The sequence below is a fragment of the Schistocerca nitens genome, chromosome 2 (assembly GCF_023898315.1).
Source record: "Schistocerca nitens isolate TAMUIC-IGC-003100 chromosome 2, iqSchNite1.1, whole genome shotgun sequence".
Classification (NCBI taxonomy): Eukaryota; Metazoa; Arthropoda; class Insecta; order Orthoptera; family Acrididae; genus Schistocerca; species Schistocerca nitens.
In genome coordinates, this window is record NC_064615.1 from 714475287 (window position 1) to 714497400 (window position 22114).

At 43.4% G+C, this 22114-nt stretch overlaps 1 protein-coding gene across 1 annotated transcript in view; it reads left to right on the plus strand.

Annotated features, from left to right (window-relative positions):
* The window catches only part of LOC126235280 (kelch-like protein 10), a 170201-nt gene that overhangs the window by 108397 nt on the left and 39690 nt on the right, over positions 1-22114 (plus strand). Inside the window, exons 8-10 of the mRNA XM_049944006.1 lie at positions 3174-3343; positions 12260-12418; positions 18117-18321. Coding sequence (XP_049799963.1) covers positions 3174-3343; positions 12260-12418; positions 18117-18321 — 534 coding nt within the window. The remainder of the gene's footprint in view (positions 1-3173; positions 3344-12259; positions 12419-18116; positions 18322-22114) is intronic.

The following is a 22114-nucleotide window of genomic DNA, read 5'->3' on the forward strand; positions in this document are numbered from 1 at the left end:
GTCACTTTTATCAAACATCACCCCCCGAGCAAGTGCTCATTCCCTAAACTGCAACACCCACCTAGAAAACCGGAAGCCAGTAGAGCTGCTGGCTAACCCCTAGATTTCGCGAGCTCCAAGCAACTCCAGGAAATTTAGCATCTAACCATTTCAGCCGTTTAGTCTCTAGAGCAGATGTGACGCACTCCCGTTGGCCACTTCCCGGTCCTGCTAACATGCCTGCTCTGCAAAATGCTGCTTCCTGCCAGGAATTGTCAAATGTTTGTTTCCAAAACGTGATGGGAAAAATCAGTCTTCGTGCGAAATTCACTTTCATTTCAACGAGCGCAGTAGGCTTCGACCTCGAACCACGTAGGTGGATAACAGAAAGCCTAGCGCAGCGTCTCTAGGCTGAACAAAACGCCGTTTCACCAGATCGTGCAAACCGGTTCTGCACAAGCAAAAGCCAAGTGGACGAGTCCACGTGTGCCACCAACAAATATGTGTTAGACCTTTGTTGGTCAAGTTCTGACGATAAAAATTACCTCACTCACCAGCTTCCTCTAAATCGAGCGCCATCACGCTGGAGCATGATAATAACCTCGCCTAAAGAGAAGGCCGTGTTTCGTTACGGATATTAATAACGCAACCGAAGTGGTCTCAGGTGTATACAAAACAAGCTGCTCTCTGAACGGATGAGTTGCAGGGTAAGTGCAGAGAATCTTAGGTACGTGATCAAATGTATTCAAGCATCAATTAGTGAACTTTAATGCGGTATGTGTCCATCCTTTGCGATGGTTTGAACTCTGCTGAGGACACTTTCAGTGAGGTCTCTTAATGTTCGTGGAGGAATGGTAGCCCATTCTTGCTCAAAAGCCGAAACCGGAGAAGGTAGTGATGTTGAACACGGGTTTTGGAACGAACCCATCCCAGAAACATTTCTCAGGTTTGAGATCGCTACTCTGGGCAGGCCAGTCCATTTCATGAATCTTGTTCTCTACAAGCCACACTGGTTTCCGGTTATCCACTGTCTATTATCGTCGCTCTGTGCACCATCTCAAATGTCACTTATCATTGACTACTAAAATGTATGGTTTGTGAGGAGCTGCTCGAGCATTATATCTCATTCTTTTTAACTTCCTGTACTAACTGCAATGCTGGTAGCACCTTGGAATTCACGAGTGATTGTTTCACTGATTTCATACAATTTTTTACAACCTGCTTCCACAATGCTCGACGGTCTGGATGGTCTTGTTCCTTCACATTTTCACTTCACAGCCACATCACTAACAGTCGACATGGGCAGCTTTAAAACTGTTGTTACGTCCGTGATTTGTTACTCAGGCCACATTTAATGAGTAGTTTACTTTCGAAGTCACTAAACTCTCCTGTTTCTCTACCGACAGCACAGTACACCCGCCTCCTTTTATGCTGGTGGGTCCGCTTCTCCTGTCATCTACTGTTAAATTCCGTGTTAGATAGAATGTCCGGATTCTTTTCAACAGATAATGTACTTGGCTATTAAACTGTCCCAACCAGTGTGTGGACAGATACACGGAATACAAATTTGCCACTCTTAACACCAACGAGATCCTACGAGAGGGCAAAATTGCGATGGAGCGTCATTGAAAATGTCGGAATGCAAACCAGAGAGTTTTTATCCGTCACCGTCGCACCCTACCCATCTGTAACCCTGAAACACTCGCTGTTCTAAATTACACTATTGGCCATTAAAATTGCTACACCACGAAGATGACGCGCTACCGACGCGAAATTTAACCGACAGGAAGAAGATGCTGTGATATGCAAATGATTAGCTTTTCAGAGAATTCACACAAGGTTGGCGCCGGTGGTGGCACCTACAACGTGCTGACATGAGGAAAGTTTCCAACCGATTTCTCATACACAAACAGCAGTTGACCGGCGTTGCCTGGTGAAACCTTGTTGTGATGCCTCATGTAAGGAGGGGAAATGCGTACCATCACGTTTCCGACTTTGATAAAGGTCGGATTGTAGCCTGTCGCGATTGCGGTTTATCCTATAGCGACATTTCTGCTCGCGTTGGTGTAGGTCCAATCACTGTTAGCAGAATATGGAATCGGTGGGTTGAGGAGGGTAATACGGAACGCCGTGCTGCATCCCAACGGCCTCGTATCACTAGCAGTCGAGACGACAGGCATCTTATCCGCATGACTGTAACGGATCGTGCAGCCATGTCTCGATACCTGAGTCAATAGATGGGGACGTTTGCAAGATAACAACCATTTGCACGAACAGTTCGACGACGTTTGCAGCAGCATGGACTATCAGCTCGGACACCACGGCTGCGCTTACCCTTGACGCTGCATCACAGACAGGAGCGCCTGCGATGGTGTACTCAACGACGAACCTGGGTGCACGAATGGCAAAACGTCATTTTTTCGTTTGAATCCAGGTTCTGTTTACAGCGTCATGATGGTCGCATCCGTTTTTGGCGACATCGCGGTGAACGCACATTGGAAGCGTATATTCGTCATCGGGATACTGGCGTATCACCCAGCGTGATGGTATGGGGTGCTATTGGTTACACGTCTCGGTCACCTCTTGTTCGCATTGACGGCACTTTGAACAGCTGACGTTACATTTCAGATGTGTTACGACCCGTGGTTCTACCCCTCATTCGATCCCTGCAAAACCCTACATTTCAACAGAATAATGCACTGCCGCACGTTGCAGGTCCTGTGCGGGCCTTTCCGGATACAGAAAATGTTCGACTGCTGCCCTGGCCAGCACATTCTCCAGATCTCTCACCAATTGAAAACGTCTGGTCAATGGTGGCCGAGCAACTGGCTCGTCACTACTCTTGATGAACTGTGGTATCGTGTTGAAGCTGCACTGGCAGCTGTACCTGTACACGCCATCCAAGCTCTGTTTGACTCAATGCCCAGGCGTATCAAGGCCGTTATTACGGCCACAGATGGTTGTTCTGGGTACTGATTTCTCAGGATCTATGCACCCAAATTGCGTGAAAATGTAATCACATGTCAGTTCTAGTATAATATATTTGTCCAATGAATACCCATTTATTATCTGCATTTCTTCTTGGTGTAGCAATTTTTATGTCCAGTAGTTACGTTACGTTTAGAAGTGTGCGGTAGCTTGGTGACGTAGACCGGTCCTTTATTGGTTCCCGGGTGACGCTGTCCGCGGCACAGGTGCTACGTGAGCGTGGCGATGCTGGGCGACATCATCTACGCGATGGGCGGCTACGACGGCCACCACCGGCAGAGCACCGCCGAGCGCTACGACCACCGCACCAACCAGTGGTCGCCCATCGCGCCCATGAACGCCCAGCGCTCCGACGCCAGCGCCACCTCGCTCGACGGTAAACACCGCCTAATCAGGCTTTTCCAATCTACACAGCTTACTGAGTAACTGAACTCTCGTACGAGGGTGAGTCAAATGAAAACCTTAAATATTTTTTAAATATTATTTATTGTGCTGAAGTGGGACAAAACTGTTCAACATAATCTCCCCCACAGTCAACGCAAGTCCTCCAGCGCTTACAAAGTGCATAAATTCCTTTATACAAAAATTTTTTTGCTAGTCCGCGCAACCACTCTCGCACCACGTGGCGTACATCCTCATCAGAACGGAACTTCTTTCCTCCCATTGCGTCTTTGAGTGGTCCAAACACATGAAAAGCACTTGGGACGAGGTCTGGTGAGTATGGTTGATGAGGAAGACACTCGAAAAGCAGGTCGTCCCCAGTAACGTTTCTTGCAAGGATGCCATCACGCGCGCTGGGGTGGCCGAGCGGTTCTAGGCGCTACAGTCTGGAACCGCGCGACCGCTATGGTCGAAGGTTCGAATCCTGCCTCGGGCATGGATGTGTGTGATGTCCTTAGGTTAGTTAGGTTTAAGTAGTTCTAAGTTCTAGGGGACTGATGACCTCAGAAGTTAAGTCCCGTAGTGCTCAGAGCCATTTGAACCATTTTTTTTATGCCATCACCTTCTCGTTCAAAGCGCCGAAGAAGCTCTTCACAAGCATCAACACGTCGTTCTCTCATTTCAGGAGTCAGCTCCCGTGGCACCCATCCTGCAGACACTTTGTGAAACTGGAGCACATCATGCACAATGTGGTGTGCGGACCCATGAATAATCTGTAAACATGCTGCAATGTCATTCACTGTCACTCTGCGGTTTTCCTTCACTATGGCTTCAACTGCTGCAATGTTCTGTGGAGTCACAACTCTTTGTGCCTGACCTGGACGAGGAGCATCTTCCACTGAAGTCACACCATTTGCGAACTTCCTACTCCATTCGTAGACTTGCTGCTTTGCTGCTGTGACAAACATGCATCACTGTACGGAACCTTTATTCTTCGATGAATTTCAATGGGTTTCACACCTTCACTACACAAAAACCGAATAACAGAACGCTGTTCTTCCCTGGTGCAAGTCGCAAGTGCGGCGGCCATTTTTATACTGATACTGAGATGGTATGTGTGCATTTGCTGAAATCAACCTACTGGGCTACCTCCGAATTCTCAGTGTTTCGAATTATCTCTCTTGTCAAATATTCCCTGTATCTTATCACTTCTTCTCGGAGATTTTTCCAGATGGTTTTATTTTAGTCAGTATATTTCACCATCCTCCTCCTATTTTTTGCTTGAAACTCTCGCCTTTTGTTTGGTAGTTTCGCTGCTCTTGCTGATTTTTCTTTTATTTTGTGTTCTTTATACTATCTCTTCTTCGCTGCTTGCCTAAATTCTCTTCTTAAATAACTGCCTCTTTCCTCTAATGTATGTGTAATGCCCATTTTATAAGATGCTGATCTCGCTGCATCATCTAATCTCATAAACCTCCCTATTCTCAAAGGCATCTTACTGTCTACTTTTCGGATCTCCTTCCTGGTGAATTATATGTACATGACAACTCTGCAATTCTCACTTAAGTGTCAGGTAAAGGGTTTATCGAACCATTTTCACACAATTTCTGTACCGTTCCTCTCTTTAACAGTGCGCGAGAAAAACTAACACTTTAATCTTCTAGTGCGACCTCCGATTCCTTTATTTTATTGTAATGGTCATTTCTTCAGATGAATCTCGTTGTAAACAAAACATTTTCTCACTCGGAGGAGAATTAATTTCTTTCTAGCTCTGTATATATTTTACCTCTTAATTTTATCCATCTTGAAATTCTAAAGATCCTGCGTAATTTCATTATTGTTTGATAGAATATAGTAAATTTCATTCTTAGTTTAGTGCTAAGGGCCGCATGTGTTGTCCTCTGTGGCAAATTAATTTATCTTTTGACTTCTGTCATTTTCGATACCACATCAGTTTGTCAGTGATAACTCGTTCTTTAATTTTTGCTCCACTTTGGCATTACGATCCCTCGTTATCATGTTCTACTGAGAACTGCTGTCCTTTATCAGCATCTGTAATTCTACGTAGAGGTCTTCTACTTATTCACCAGAATGTGAACATTTTGGTGCATAGACATGAGCGATTTACATTGGCTGATCTTTAATTTCTTTTTGAAACAAATGTTACTCTTCTATCTGAGATATCTTCCAAACCTGTAATACGGTTTTCAGCCTTGTTATTTACAGAAAATCATACATGTGAATTTCCTCCTTTGTCTGCTCCTGTGAAGTACTACATGTATCCTAATTTTAATTCTACTTGGTCTTGGATTTTTCGCTGCTCTTCTGTTAACCGTATTATATCCCATGTAGTGTTATTTAACTCCTCCTAGGCCTTTAAATTATCTGCGAAATCATTTTATTCTACTAAATAAAATACTGTCTTTTCAACCAAACTTCCTGTAGCAAGTCTCGAGCGCAGAAATACCTTGATTCACTAATAGCCTGAAGCCATTGCTTCAGTTCCTTTGCCCGATTTCTTTCAATAATTATGCTTTCACCCAAGCGGAATACCGACGTGCCAAAGCCCGTACGTGTCAGTAATTCCTCCGACAACCCTATCCATGGTGAATTTCATGCCAAGTGCCAAAGAGTTTGGACGTCACGTGAATAGCGCTTAACCTCGGGAGACATACGATCAAAGTAGCCTCAGATCAGGCTTATGTACCTCTAAATCTGAGACCCCGGGATCAACATCACTCATTTGCGTACTAATTACGCACCAACATACCCCTGAAGTCAATACTGTCCTTTTACAGTCAGTTAATCTTCGCAATTACTTTTAATTCTGTAACTAATAAATGCAGCCTTAGCAAACAAGTAGGTACGGTTGGCTTTATAAACGGAGTTTTGTAATTTTGTAACCGCAACAGGGATTCGTAAGGGCGCCTACAGAAAGTTGCAAACATTTCCCATTCCCTGACTTTTCATTGTAGCTGATGGAGATGTCCCTGACACATGAGCGACCGTCGCATACCGCGGTGCTATATCGTATTGTGTCTTTGGATAGTATTTTTTAATTTCTTCCTAGGTTCCACAGCAAGCAATCAACACACAGCTGGATAGGTTTAGTTTATTTATAAACTCAACGTACACGCAAATCAAAAGATGGATCTTTCCCTCCAGATAAATACCACAAAATAATTCTAGAATTGTAATGCCGGACAAGAAATATTTTTGATGCAGATCCGGAACCATTACTGTCCCTTGTCAGCCCATAGCAACACTTGCAATATCGGAGAAAATTTAGAGTCTATCAAGCAGGCTATTTCTGACAAGTCCAGGCAACGTTCCAGAATTAATCACCAGTCGACGAAGCACCACGGATTGAGTCGGAGTCCATGGAGGAGCCACAGAACGAGGCGGCAGTGGTTACGTCCATCGGAATACTGTGCGCGAATCACGACGAAGGCGATTCTTGTGGCTGCTGGGTGTTTCACTGCGGAAGCCTGCCTGAACTCCACTCTGCGGCCATGACATTGTTCTTCAGTAGTTAGCAAAGCAACCATTTGCGTGGCCAGGTGTAACGATGACACTTCTGTACAGGGAAAGTAGGGCCATCCTTTTCCTCTTCATCTGAATTCGTCTGCAGTCCGTGATTGGCCGAAGTCCCGTCACGTGACTCTTCTCGTCATGTGGACCCTCTTCATACGTATGTAGTACAAGACGTATTGTAAATACTGCCTGAAAAAAAACAGGAAGCACCCAGAAGTGGAAGAGGAGACGAAATGAAACTTCACGAGTTGAGAGGGTGTATGATATTATGTCAGTGATTACAAAATCCAGTCATTTTTACGAACAACTTGGAAGTATGAGCCTACTCCGCAGTATGGCGTTGCACCCCCTCTGGCCAGAATTCACTTGCTGATTCAGTTTCAGACTGAGTCAAATAGCTGCTGATCGGCGATCTTGCTGACCACGGGAGTACCCCAACATCACTCAGTCAGTTCATAGAAAGACGTGCAACGTGTGGACTAGCATTGTCCAATCGAAAAATGACATCACTATACCTTCGCCTGAGAGGCAGTTCATGAGGACGCAGGATATTCGTGAAGTACCACTGTACAATTTAGAGTTCCCTCGATCACTACCATCCGTGACCTTAAGTCATCCCTGATGGCTTCTCACACTATGACTCCAGGAATAACATCACACTTCAAAACACTGGAAGGATAGGAGCTCTCTGCAGGTCGCCGGCGTAGTTGCCGTCAACGGTAATCAGCGGCCCTGCAGAAGTATGATCCATTGCTGAATACAGTGCGACGCCATTCATCAGCAGTGCATGCTTCCCCATCATGGCACCACTCCAAACGCAGCCGTTTGTGTTGTGATGTTAACGGCACCACACGCCTGTGACGATAATTCACTAGTTCGGCTGGTGTGTCTGACCAATTGTGCGGAGCGACCCACAGTGAAGCTGTGAGTGCGTAACTTCTCGGATGGAAAGGTCAGATGTGAAGGGGTTACGCTGTTCTTGGTGCAAAATACCGCGTGGTCGATTGAAACCTTGACGACGAGTTTGCCTGCCCTCTCGTTCCCATCAGTCCAATGTCGGACCAGTGCCACACCCGAATGCCTCACGAATATGGATATTGCTCTATTCTAGCAGCCTGCCAGATGGCGACCTAGAATGAGACGCCTTTCAAATTCAGGTGCTGATAACACTGTCTGACACGAGCACGCGGCTTCTAGGTATCCCTCACAGCGATCACGCAACGCCTGATGCTGTTCGCGCCCCATACATACCATCATAGGACTTGTACGAGAGCTAATCACTGACAACACCAATGCATTCAGGTGATCGTTGTACCTGTCACAGAGCATCGCGATTATAATCCTCTAGTCCACAGCTCGTGGTCTAGTGGCTAGCGTTAGTGCCTCTGGATCACGGGGTCCCAGGTTCGATTCCCGGCCGGGTTGGGGATTTTCTCTGCCATGGGACTGGGTGTTTGTGTTGTCCTCATCGTTTCATCCTCATCATCATCGTTAGTGACAGTGCCTAGATTGGACTGTGTAAAAATTGGACTGCGTAAGAATTGGGACATTGTATGAGCGCTGATGACTGCACAGTTGAGTGCCCCACAAACCAAACATCATCATCATCATCATCATCATCATCTAATCCTCTACATACCCACCGATAGTGTGTCCGTGTACGAAGCTACAAGTTACACTGGCATACTTAAATTTTTTGTCAAGCAGTGTAATTCAGCCAGTTTCCACCGAACTGATGCGACAGTCTTGTGCTTTCGGCTGCTTCTTTCTAGCCTATAAGGGAGGAAAATTTCACAGATGCAGAAAGAACACTTTATGCATTAACGTAAATTGTCTTAAGATTTATAATTAGCCGGCGAGTATATCATGTAACAAAGAGCTGCAGTATTTTAACGTGATCAAATTCGTGGTCGAAGTTGCCGCGTAACAAGGTGAGGGTAAAGTCTACAAACGCTCAAGTGAAGGTGATGTATCTGCGAGCCAAGACAACTGATTATTGTTTCATTTCTTTTCGTAGTGAATGGTAAATCCTTGAAGACTGCACATGATTTTCTCACTCATTTACTTGCCTCTACCATATCGTTGAAATACAATAGGATAAGAAAAGCATAAAAAACACCCAAATTTCATCACAAAAGTCAACTCTACTTTTTTAATCCCCAACGTTTTAAAGCTGTTTCTATCCAATGCTGAGAAATTTCAAATGCAAATACTGGATAAAATATACGCGTCGAGCGATGTTTGTTGTATATTTTTGCAACAATTTAAGAACGTAAATATAGTCATGTATGTGAGGTTAGCAATCAAGCATATACCATGTGCTTGGGTTATACATCCTTACAGAGGGTATCGTTATCCCTAAGGCACCTATGTTTTGCTTTAGTAAAAATTCCCTGACAAATGTACAACGATATTACTACACCGGTAGTATGTAATACACCGTGATTCTGTTTCGGTAATAAATGACAACTTACGGAAGTACAGCAAAAACAAATATTGCAGGGAAAAATGCATCTAACACATTCCCCAACAATCGGTCATGGATGAAATTTGAAACAAATGGGACCTTAATCCAAAAACTTAAATTCAAATGAATTTGTACTACTTAGTAGAAATATTTCATACTTAAGTAAGTTGTGGCTCGTAACCACACATGTAATTGTCTCACAAACAGCTGATTTTTGCTGTTAATCGAGTGCGTTCCCCGTGTCAGTTTTCGCTATTAATTATGGGTCACCTAGCACACAGCCTTTTATACAACCTACATGCGGGGACGTGAACTGTTGGGATAAGTGTGCGACGAGCATGCTGGCAACGAAATCGTACGCTGGTTTGGGTTCCAGCTGTACCTTCCTTTTTGGCATTAGCGGAATCCTCGAATGGAGACATGTTTTGATCAAGAGGACAAGCAGACATCTGTTCAAATACTTCAGATTATTTTTTTCACTGACAACGAATGCCTTGAGTGCGAAATTGTACATATTAACTACCGTACAACTATGGTATTGGCTGCAGATGGCCACCAGAACGAAAGCAAACTTTGCATTATATCTGCCGAAATTGACGTTTCGTCTGAAAGAAACCCAAGGAATTTCGCAGAGTGAGAAAGAAGTGGCAGATGAAGTATCAGCGTTTCTGCAAAATGAATCTGTGTGGTGTCGTATATGCTCGACAGTACGGACAATGTAGATGGGGAGTACAACGCTGTCGATACGTGTTTAAAAGTGAAAGTGATATTGAAACAGGTGTCGAACCATGCAGTTCATTATCCTTGTCAGAAGGGAGCCACCAGTTCCGTTCCCAGTGAAACGTAGTAAATGACAATCGTTGTCCAAAGAGCGGGTACTAATCATAATTATGTACATGGAATATCATCCGCAGCATAGCAAAAAAAATTATTATAAACATATTCCGAATAAGCTCGCAGCACTGTGACCGTCTAGCGCATGACAAAAACTGATGTTTGCGCGTTTCAAGGATGCTCGATACAGTATACTGGATGTGCCTGTCGGTGACCTACTACGTAATGCACATCATATTCCACGTAAGATAGATTACAGTGATTTCGAGAGAAGCATTACATGGCTGTATAACTTCAGACAGTGCTATAATATTGGAAGACGTAAGAAACGAAGTTTCAAACAAAGCGTCGACTTGACGACGCAGTGTAAACTGCGGAATCGGCCCGAAAGTTTGCTGATGAGATAAACAAACTTATTCCATCGATTAGTAAGGAATATGTTTCCAACTCCTAACGGTCGGGATTTGAAGAGTAAATGCGTGTGAAAAGAACCCTGAAAATCAGAGGTACGAAGAAAGGTATATCAAGATCAACTAAAATCAACATTCACATAGTCCGCCCCCGGTAGCTGAGTGGTCAGCGCGACAGAATGTCAATCCTAAGGGCCCGGGTTCGATTCCCGGCTGGGTCGGAGATTTTCTCCGCTAAGGGACTGGGTGTTGTGTTGTCCTAATCATCATCATTTCATTCCCATCGACGCGCAAATCGCCGAAGTGGCGTCAAATCGAAAGACTTGCACCAGGCGAACGGTCTACCCGACGGGAGGCCCTAGCCACACGACATTTCAACATTCACATACAGTTACGCCGACTGTTAATCTGGATGGTAAATTGGTTGGAAAGTTATTTATTGTGCTGTGAGAAATCGGAGGTACTCTGCCCACTACGATTCTTTCTCGTGTGCGTGATCTTGTAAGGGCGGTAGGGAATATTTACGTCGCAGCAAGCAAAAGTGGAAAAATTGGCGTAAGAGAACTACAACTATAGTATGAGCACTGCTTTTGTCCACTAGCTGGTAATAAAAACTTGCTTTTGCCTGATTCCTGTTCTGCGTATAAAAATCATAGTCCTTTAAAGCAAACTATCGCTCCTGAAAACTGTGTGATGTTGCAGTTCATAACATTAGACAAATGCAGTCTCTGGATTTTTTTTTTCGTGCCTATAAAACACATTATCGCAGTATCTGCAGCTACGTCTTAAAGGACAGACAGTTTCACGATAAGTTCCACGAAACACTGTTTAGTATTCGGTTGCATGCCATCACATTCCATCAGTTCTCATCACCCTGTTACACCAGTGTGATTCTATATGCATTCCTTAAGAGAGGATACCTAGCTGAACCTCCTGCGGTTTGTAGCTCCCAAAGAGCTCGCCTTCGATCTTGATGGTGCGAACTTTGTGATCACTGCGGCGTGCCATTTTTCATTCGGAGTTCATGGTGCGTCCGCAGCTCGTGGTCTAGTAGCTAGCCTTGGTGCCTCTGGATCGCGGGGTCCCGGGTTCGATTCCCGGCCGCGTTGGGGATTTGGGGATTTTCTCTGCCCCGGGACTCGGTGTTTGTGTTGTAGTCATCATTTCAAGATCATCTTCATGATTCGTGACCGTGGCCAGATTGGACTGTGAAAAAATTGGGACTTTGTACGGGCGCTGATGACCACGCCTTTCAGCGCCCCACAAACCGAACTTTATCATAATCAGTTCATGGTGCAAGCTAACGGTTTGTTTTGAACATTTCTTGAATGTCGTCGATGTCCATTTTGTGAAGTGTAATACGTACATCCGATAGAAGGTTGATCTTTGCATCTCCCGAACAGTCATTTTCTGTCGCCTTTCTGATGCTCATGGTGAGTCATTAGCAGGTAAGATTCTTCCTGTCTTTATTGTTAAGGCAACACTTTCAAATAAGCCTTACTAAAGATTGATCTTGAGACCTCGCACGCAAGGGATTTCTTGTCAGATAACACTACGACTTGGAAATTGATCTGCCCACCGCCAACTTCAGCTCAACATAGAAACTTGAGCCCTTTGCGTGTCGTGTGAGGCCTTAACGCAGTCGGCGAGTGTGGTGTCTGTGCAGGACGCATCTACATCACGGGCGGCTTCAACGGGCAGGAGTGCATGAACACAGCCGAGGTGTACGACCCGTCGGTGAACCAGTGGACGCTGATCCGGCCCATGCGCTCGCGCCGCAGCGGCGTCTCCTGCGTCGCCTACCACGGCTGCATCTACGTCGTCGGTGAGTAAGGGAAGCGTACAGCCTACTGGCTCACGGCACAGCGGCGCTGTGGCGGATTCTCAGGAAATACTGTATCACGGCCTATCGTACACACCCAGTTTTTTTGGTAGGAGTGTGGGTGTACTGTGTAGTAAACCGGGGACCCAGAAACAACGGAGAGGCTTCGTCCTGCCGTAGCCCTCAGTGGTTCACAACCCCACAACGGGCCACAGCAGCCCACCCACCCCACCGCCGCCCCACACTGAACCCAGGGTTATTGTGCGGTTCGGTCCTCAACGGACCCCCCTCGGAACGTCTCATACCAGACGAGTGCAACCCCAGATGTTTGCGTGGTAGCGTAATTATGGTGTACGCGTACGTGGAGACAGTGTTTGTTCAAAATTGCTGACATAGTTTAACTGAGGCGGAATAAGGGGAACCAGCCCGCATTCGCCGAGGCAGATGGAAATCCGCCGTAGAAACCATCCACAGGCTGGCCGGCACAGCGGACCTCGACACGAATCCGCAGGAGGGATTCGTGCCGGGGACCGGCACGCCTTACCGCTCGGGAAGCAGCGTGTTAGACCGCGCGGCGAGCCGGGCGGGCTTGGTACGGGTAGTGGAATGAGGGTCGGGCCATAGGCCTTCTGATTGGTTTGATGCGGCCTCCACAAGACTTCCTCTCATGAGCCAAACTCAACAACTCCGAGAAGCGTTTACAACAAATGTACTCAATCATTTATTATATACACTCCAATCTCTGTCTTCCCCTACATTTTTCACCTTCCACATCTCCTTCTACCACCACGGAGGTTATTACTTGATGTCTTAACACAAGTTCTACTCTCCTTCCCAGTTTCTAGTCAGTTTTTTCCATATGTTCCGTCCCTCGGCGATACTGTGCAGAATCTCTTCATTTCTTATCAAATCAGTCACCTTAATTTTCAGCTTCCTTCTGTAACAACACATATCAAATGTTACGCTGATAATTATCACTTTGGATCCATTTGATTACAAATGAATGAAATGAATTTTTCGTGCCACACTCACTTTGCTTTTATTATTTGAAAATCATATTGCCGCCCGGAGTGGCCGTGCGGTTCTAGGCGCTACAGTCTGGAACCGAGCGACCGCTACGGATGTGTGTGATGTTCTTAGGTTAGTTAGGTCTAATTAGTTCTAAGTTCTAGCCGACTTATGACCTCAGAAGTTAAGTCGCATAGTGCTCAGAGCCATTTGAACCACTTGAAAGTCATATTCAGTGTTTATACTATTTAGTTTGACACATTGGACATTTTACACTGACGTTATAGACAGTTGTGGCAATTACTGATTTTCTATGTCACAATAATAGTTCAAATTTCTCATGTGATGCTGGTCTCTCTCTCTCCCTCTCTGTCTCTCTCTCTCTTCTCTCTTCTCTCTCTCTCTGTGCGTCTGTATGTATGTATGTGTGTGTATGTGTGTGTGTGTGTGTACATGAGTTGGTATGTTTCATTATGGTATCGAAAATACAACATGAAATAAATGAGTGCTCACTAATGCTTTGCAAGTGAATTTTCGAATGGCAATAACCATAAGAAGAACAGCTCTAAAACAAGAACAAAAAATCGTGTACAACAGTGTCTTTGAAATTTGTAAGTAGAAATTTACACTGTTATTACTACACAGAGATCAGAAAGAATGTTAATAAACTTAATTTAAAATGTCCAATATGCAAAACGGAATAGTAAATCACAAATTTTTATATATTACAGGCTACTGGATATGTCTTTCAGATAATAAAATCGAATCGCGAATGACGCGAAAAATTACACTCATTCAGTTGTTATTAGACGGTTCCAAAGCGACAGTTATCAACATAGTTCATAGTAACTGAGAACGGTAGGACAAAAAAAGTTGAAATGCTTCGATTTCTTCTTCTCAAATTTTTCCCAGTCCATGATTCACTTCCATGAAATGTGAATGTTCCACGCATACCTTCACAAAAATTAAGGACTAGGTTTGATATGCGTCTTTTAGCGAGGACTGCCCTTTTGCCTCTGACAGTCTGTTTCTTATAGCCTCTTAATACGTTGTGTGTCATTTTGCTTTCAAGATAGAACAATTCCTTCACTTCTACTTCATAGTCTCCATTTTTTATGTTAACTTTATCGCTGTTGTCATTTCTGCTATTCCCCATTAATTTCGTTTCCCTTTGCTGTGATCTCCATCCATATTCCGTGCAAAATATGCAGTTTGTTCCACGCGACGAGTCCTGTAATTCATCCGCACCTTCACTAAGGGTAACAATAACGTCAGCGAATCTTATATTTGATTTCTTTCTGCCTTTAATTTTAATACTAATCAAATACTTTCTTTTATTTTTGGCATCTCCATGTATAAATTAATCAGTAGAGAAGAAATTTTGTATTCTTGCCTCACGCCTTTTTTAATCTGAGCCCTTGTCTCATGTTCTTGGATTATTATAATTATTATCTTTTGGGTCTTCTAAATATTGTATACTGTCCGTCTATTCCCATAACTTACATCTAGTTTTTTTAAATATCTTGCACCAGTTTATGTTTTGTCGATAGCTTCTCCTAGTTGACAAATCCTATGAAAGTGTCTTGATTTTCCTAAATCTCGACGCCGTTAGCTATGGAAACGTCCCACCTGTCTGCCTCGTGCCTCAGCTTTCCTAACGCTAAAGTGATCATCAGTCAGATGCTCAGTTTTATTCGTCCTTTCCATTCTTTGTTTTTTCTGGGCTGTTTATGCAATAATGACTTCTGAACATTGTGCTCTGTATTAGATGTAACTTATTACATGCGTCTCGTAATGAATATAACATAAACTATGCACACTGTTTGGTTATATGTGAGAGAGGGACTAATGACCATAATTTTACCAGCTTAAATAAAACAATTAAATTACCCTTTTCAGCAACTAGGATGCAAGAACTGTTAAGCTGGCTGTGTGATAGTTCTCTGACATTTATGCCATTTCTATACCGTGAGGGTGAGACTGTTTCAAAAATTCTGATTGTATGTCTCCAGACACACAGACTCTAAGCATAAACTTGAATAGCCGTTTGGTTGACACACTTGAAGAAATTCTGTGGGAATGTTATCTATTCTTTCTACCTTATTTGACTGCAAGTCTTCCAAAGTCGTGTCAAAATCTGTATTTAGCGCGAGATTTTCTGTATTCCAAATCCGCACCCATAGCCTCTTATATCGCGTTGCCGGGCAGTTCCTTATCATCGTAGAGGCCTTTAATGTACCTATCCATTATCATGTCTGCGTTTATTTTGAACTCTTAATATTAACAAATTTACTTTCAATTTCACCGATGGCTGTTTTAGTTTTCCTCTGTAATGAATGTGCCCTTCCGATGACCGTTTCTTTTTCGATTTGCTCACGTTTTTCCTTCAGCACGTTCGTTTTAGTTTCCATGCACTACCTAATGGTTATGTCTCTCACTTTTATTGCTGGATTTCTGTCTTTTCCCAGAAATTTTTATCGATCACTTGAATTACTTGAAATTCGTTACCTGAAGGTTTCCTCGCAATTACTTCCCTTGTACCAACACTTACCTGGACAACTTCTACGATTTTCCTTTTCAAAAATATCCATTTCTCTTCAGCTGGTCTGCCTATTGTGATTTCCATCATCCTATGTCCGTAGGTATTCGGAGCTCGGTTGCAAAGTGAACAAGTGGATAAGTGCTGATCTAATGGGTCAGGATTCTATCTCCAGTTTCTCCCAGAATTTCTTCTGTTACTTACAGAGCCTTTCACCTCTGGCATAACTTTGTGAGTATGAAAAATGCCAAGCTGCAGCGCGGTTTGGAGCTCACGTTAAGTTGCAAGCCTCCCTATTACTGGTAGGTAAAATCATTCCACAGGTCGGAGGACACTTCCAATAGGGCCGTGCGTAGTGAAACACTTATCGTTGAAACTGTTTCCCCAGTTTAAGGCTACGTCTGTGATCTGTAAAGCGTTACGTTTCCTGGCATTTCGTCCTCGACTGCGACAAGCTGTGTCTTAGCCAAGTGATCATCTGCTGTCTGCTGCAATTCGTAATTGATGGCTCTGAGAACGACGTAAAAACAAGCAGTAACTGGTTATCCAGTAAAACAAAAAAAACAAAAATTGTTTAGACGGCGATTGTCCTTCTATTTTGAGCATCATTAGGATTATGTGCAAAACAGTGACCCAATATTCATGACACCGTTGTTTCTGTCAGTTGGCTGCTGTAGTTTGTCGCTAGAGATCTCCTGATTGCGGGTGGCTTTTACTATCATATCTACACTTTATTTAGTACCATTTTTTCTTTTTCATTAATTATTATAATTTTATAAAATTTCCATCACTTCCGAGTATAGACGACGACAGGTAAATAAGAAGTCATGAATAAAGGCAGATTATACAATCATACAGGGTGATTCAGCTGACCCTACCGCCGTGGTTTTATGCAACCCGCAATGTGATATCTGGCCTTCAAGATCCAAGTGCGAGTTTTTTATATTCTCTCGCTCGCTATGCGCAAACTGTTAGTCCTGCATAAAAGGGAACAGGACCTTTATCTGAGGAATTTAATGTAGTTAATTTTTTTTAAATAATTCAGTCATGGTTGCAAATTGTTTTATGTATTTATTTATTGGCAATAAACAGATAAAACGATTTACAACCAAGACTGTCTTATTTCAAGAAATTCATAGCCGGTTGCTGTACCAGGCGCCCCGTATGGAAGAAACCAATTTTTGTTAAATTTTGCACTGGTATACGTTTTCGCTAGAGACCGTAGTTTTCGAGTCATTCAAGAAAACCCAACATAAGCGACTGTCAAAGGCACCCCCAATCCGACACTCATCCCCCACCGATTAGGATTACTAGTATGTTGTTCATGGCACTTCCTCCTACTGCTGTACAAAAATTTGCAACTGCATGAATTATTTCCCGCGTTCAGCCATTGTTTGGTCTTCATTGATTCACCTTATTACGTCATCGGCTTAGTCGAGCAATTACAAATTGTAAAACTGACGTTGGTGTAAATTTTACCAGATCATAGTATGAATTTTAACATGCAAAATTAAAGAATACATCGTTGCATTCGTCAGTATTTCTGATTTCGAAACTACTGTGCTTTTAAGAGTTAAGTTTTGATCGAATTGTCAACGTGATTAGTTTTGGCGCAACGTTCACAAAAGTCATTTTTCTTTCATTCTCCTCTAGGGCACATTTAAATTAATTATGTCAATTAAACAGCCGACTATACTGGTGGCGTAATTGCCCAATCAGGAGAGACTAAAAAAGGTCGAATATTGGGAATAGTTCGTGTAGTCGGAAATTTTCGTACAGTGGAAAGAGGGAGTGCCACGAACAACGCACTAGAAATCCTGATTATTGAAGGATGAGTGTGGGGGTTAGGTGCCTTTGAAGGTCACATTTGTACGTTTTTCTTGAATACCTCGGAAAACCTTGGCCTCCAGCAAAAACGTGTCCCAGCACAAAATTTAACTACATTAAATTCCCTACAAAATACTCCTGTTAATTTTTTTTATGTAAGACTAATAGTTTGCTTGAGAGAATATGAAACTTTCGCACAAGGCCTATGTGAAACGGCAAAATTTAATTCTGCATTTTAATAAATGGGGACAAATTGTTTGGCAATATCATATTAGAGACTGTATGAATGTCTCCCGTGTTAATCATTCAAATAACTTGTTCTGACAGGTGGTTTCAATGGCATCTCAAGGATGTGCAGCGCTGAGAAGTACAACCCGGCAACCAACGAGTGGACGCCCATACCGGACATGTACAACCCTCGCAGCAACTTCGCCATCGAAGTGATCGACGAAATGCTGTTTGCTATTGGCGGTTTTAATGGCGTCACCACCATCTTCCACGTCGAGTGTTACGACGAAAGGACCAATGAATGGTGAGTCAGAGTTGTCTAGACCCGCAATATGAATGCTTGTATTACACTACACCTCTGTTGTCAAGAATCGATGAACAGGGTACTTACGAGGATAGGTAAGGTCACTCTGGTGACGAACACCCCCTCCCCCCCCCTCAAGCGAGAGACCAGTTTATTGATACGATCACTGTAGAATGTATGACTTTGTTGATGGAGCCACAACCTCATCTCTGCTTGCACTGTATCATCACTATCAAACTGAAGTCTTTGAAGGTGAAGTTCTGGAAACAGATGAAGATGAGATGGGGCCAAGTCTGGACTGTATGGAGTTAACCGATGCTTCTCTCTGATAGACTGTCAGTACCTCGTACTACTTCACTCACAACGCACCACGGACAACTGCGCTCTCAACGGGCTGCTTTAATGGCAGAAAGAGAAAGGCATCCCGGGCATACAGGTTGAAAGCAATGAGGTAGGTTGGGCTACAATAAAAGCAAAAGATGATGGTTGGATAAAACATGTACATGCGCGCCACTAGCCCAAAACCAGAGATACATTAAATGTGTTCTATCTCGGAAACCATTTGGAATAGAGCATACGTACATCGGAACCTATTTTTTTATGAAATGAGCTTTTCTGTCACATCCCTGAATATTGACCATTCCTCCTGGTACACCACCTACACGCGCGCGCACACACAAACACACACTATACTTTTTTCTGGGATACATTGGACCAGAATTAAATTGAGAGGATACTTAAGTCGGGTGATGCTGAGGGAATTAGATTAGGAAATGAGACACTTAAAGTAGTAAAGGAGTTTTGCTATTTGGGGAGCAAAATAACTGATGATGGTCGAAGTAGAGAAGATATAAAATGTAGACGGGCAATGGCAAGGAAAGCGTTTCTGAAGAAGAGAAATTTGTTAACATCGAGTATAGATTTAAGTGTCAGGAAGTCGTTTCTGAAAGTATGTGTCTGGAGTGTAGCCATGTATGAAAGTGAAACATGGACGATAAATAGTTTGGACAGGAAGAGAATAGAAGCTTTCGAAATGTGGTGCTACAGAAGAATGCTGAAGATTAGATGGGTAGATCACATAACTAATGAGGAGGTGTTGAATAGGATTGGGGAGAAGAGGAGTTTGTGGCACAACTTGACGAGAAGAATAGACCGGTTGGTAGGACATGTTCTGAGGCATCAAGGGATGACAAATTTAGCATTGGAGGGCAGCGTGGAGGGTAAAAATCGTAGAGGGAGACCAAGAGATGAATACACTAAGCAGATTCAGAAGGATGTAGGTTGTAGTAGGTACTGGGAGATGAAGAAACTTGCACAGGATAGGGTAGAAAGGAGAGCTGCATCAAACCAGTCTCAGGACTGAAGACCACAACAACAACAACAACTTGAAAAAGTAAGCTGCACATTTCATTCCAGGCTAAGACCATAGCACAACAAGAGTGGCGCCTTGTCAGACGAAAGTTAATGTTCTGAGTTTCCGACAGACACAATTCTGGTGTGGTACGGATAACTGAACACCACAAAGCGGGAATGAAATGCCGCCACAACTGGGAACGTGTTCCAAAGAAGAAGTACGCGGGACAGATTCACCGTGTACTTCTGGTAGTATATGGACCACATGCATTGTCGTGTCCTGCTGTGGTGCCAACAATTTGACCAAGGTCGCATAGCCGTGACCGGAAAATTTATTTATTATTATTTATTCCTATGGCTCACATGCAGTTTGAAATTACTGGTATTTAACATTAATAATACTATATATAACAGGAATATGAAAATACAAAACTACATATAAAGCTAACTAAATGTCAGTATTTTGGTTCCTAATTCAATATAAGAGCCGTATCATCACCCTTAATGAGGTCGCTCCAACGGAAGGGGGCATTCATCTCTAACATGTTTTACTGTCTGATTTGGAGCCTCACAATCACAAACCGGAGACTCTGTAGCACCCCACTTGTAAAGAGAGTCTGCGCATCGTCCATGTCCAGTGCGAGCTCTGTTCATTTTGACCCATAGTTTCCTGTCAAGTTCTGTGCCAGTAGTAACACAGACTTTCAAAACCACTCACGCCGTTCAGGATTTTCAATAAGCTGACAGCTCTGGTCGCATAGGTCTCTCACCCCGGTAATACTGGCATCTTGCTGTTTTGTTTGCCGTAATGGTGGATTTCTCGAACGGAGTCTTATTTTGTATTAGATTTGGTATGTCTTCCTGTATGGATAATTCCAGGTTCTCCTGTAGCTTGCGGTATTCCCTAAGCAAGGTCTCGCTTCTGCGGATTGCGGGTGAATAGCCGTTGCTCGGTAGAGGAAGCCAATAAATCGGTGTTGGCCGGATTGCCTCAGTTATTAACGGCGTGGTGTGGTTCAACTACACGTCGACCAAGTAGGTGCGGCAACTGTTTAGCAACACCGGGGCGCAATACTCGGCTGCTGAGAAGACCAGCCCAATGGATGATGTGCACAAGGTATCTGATGAAGCTCCCCATGTCATTAGACACAATTTTTGCATAATATTATCAGGAGTTTTTATCTTGGCTGCAGTGTTTTCAAGATGTTTCCTTTATGAAAGGGTGCGGTCTGTGGGAGCAACCGGAAACAAGGCACTGGAATTGTCATGGCTCCACATCCCTGTTGTTACATTCCAGAACAAATCTAGCGCAGTTGGTCCGGCAATGGAGTCGGTATAGATCCCCACATCCATGTCGGTACCTACGAAAACCTCACTGACACTCTTCCTGCACGTCGCGGTACGCGCTTCAAAAGGCTGTTATTCAGGCTTTCTACAGGCGGTCGCATTACTGTGACAGAACAGTGTATTGCTTGTGCAGCAGACCACAACTGAGCCGTTATCTTGAACAACGACTGAAATGCAGTATGCGGAAATCGAGATACAGAGCATCAAATATTTCACGTCGTGTTTTCATTCATTTCAATCCCTCGTACGTAGACGAAATTTCAGTCAAATAGAAACGACATATTGTTGTTTCAGAATAAATGACGCGATAGTGTACTATGTATGACTTACATGCTGATGTGAACTGATGACATAGCACCAAACGTAAGTTGTTTTTCCATAATTCACTGTATAACACGAACAAAAAACATTTTCCATATTTGACTATTAAACAGTCGTTAAATCTAGAAGTTGCATACTCAGACCGTAAAGCAACAAAATATATTTTTATTCGAGAAACATAATTAGCTTTCAAAGCAACAGTACACTGTAGAAGTGTTCTTTAAGGCATTATATATGCCAACGAACATAACACATAATTATCCTCTTTAGCCTTGGAATAACATACCTAAAATGAAAGAAATAAGTTTATTGAATTACAGACATACGTGAGACACAACACCGTCCTCAACAATGATCTGCAACAGTCTACGCGTTGTTACTACTGTCAATCATTTGTCTGTTCCGCATCCTGAGCAGTCATTGTCTGTCGCAGATCCATAACCGTCGACAATATTCTTCAGCATTTCTGCATTGTCGTCTCGAACGAACTTGAGTAGTGCGAAGGTGTCTTTCTTCTTTACATCCGTAATCCCAAGACGAGACGTTTTCGACATCACCATGTCCGTCTTTCGCATTGGCAATGTACATCTTCGTTTCTGAATGTTCCTGCATAAGTATAAGTAGACAAGAATGAAAATGCGTTTCCACTGTAATAGAAATTGACGTATTTTGTATTCCAAATAGTGTCTTTCCTTTGGTTTTTGTGACGCAGTTTAGTGATAGAGCTGATGCCCAGTCGTCAACAATGTCTACTCCTTTCACCACCTCAAAA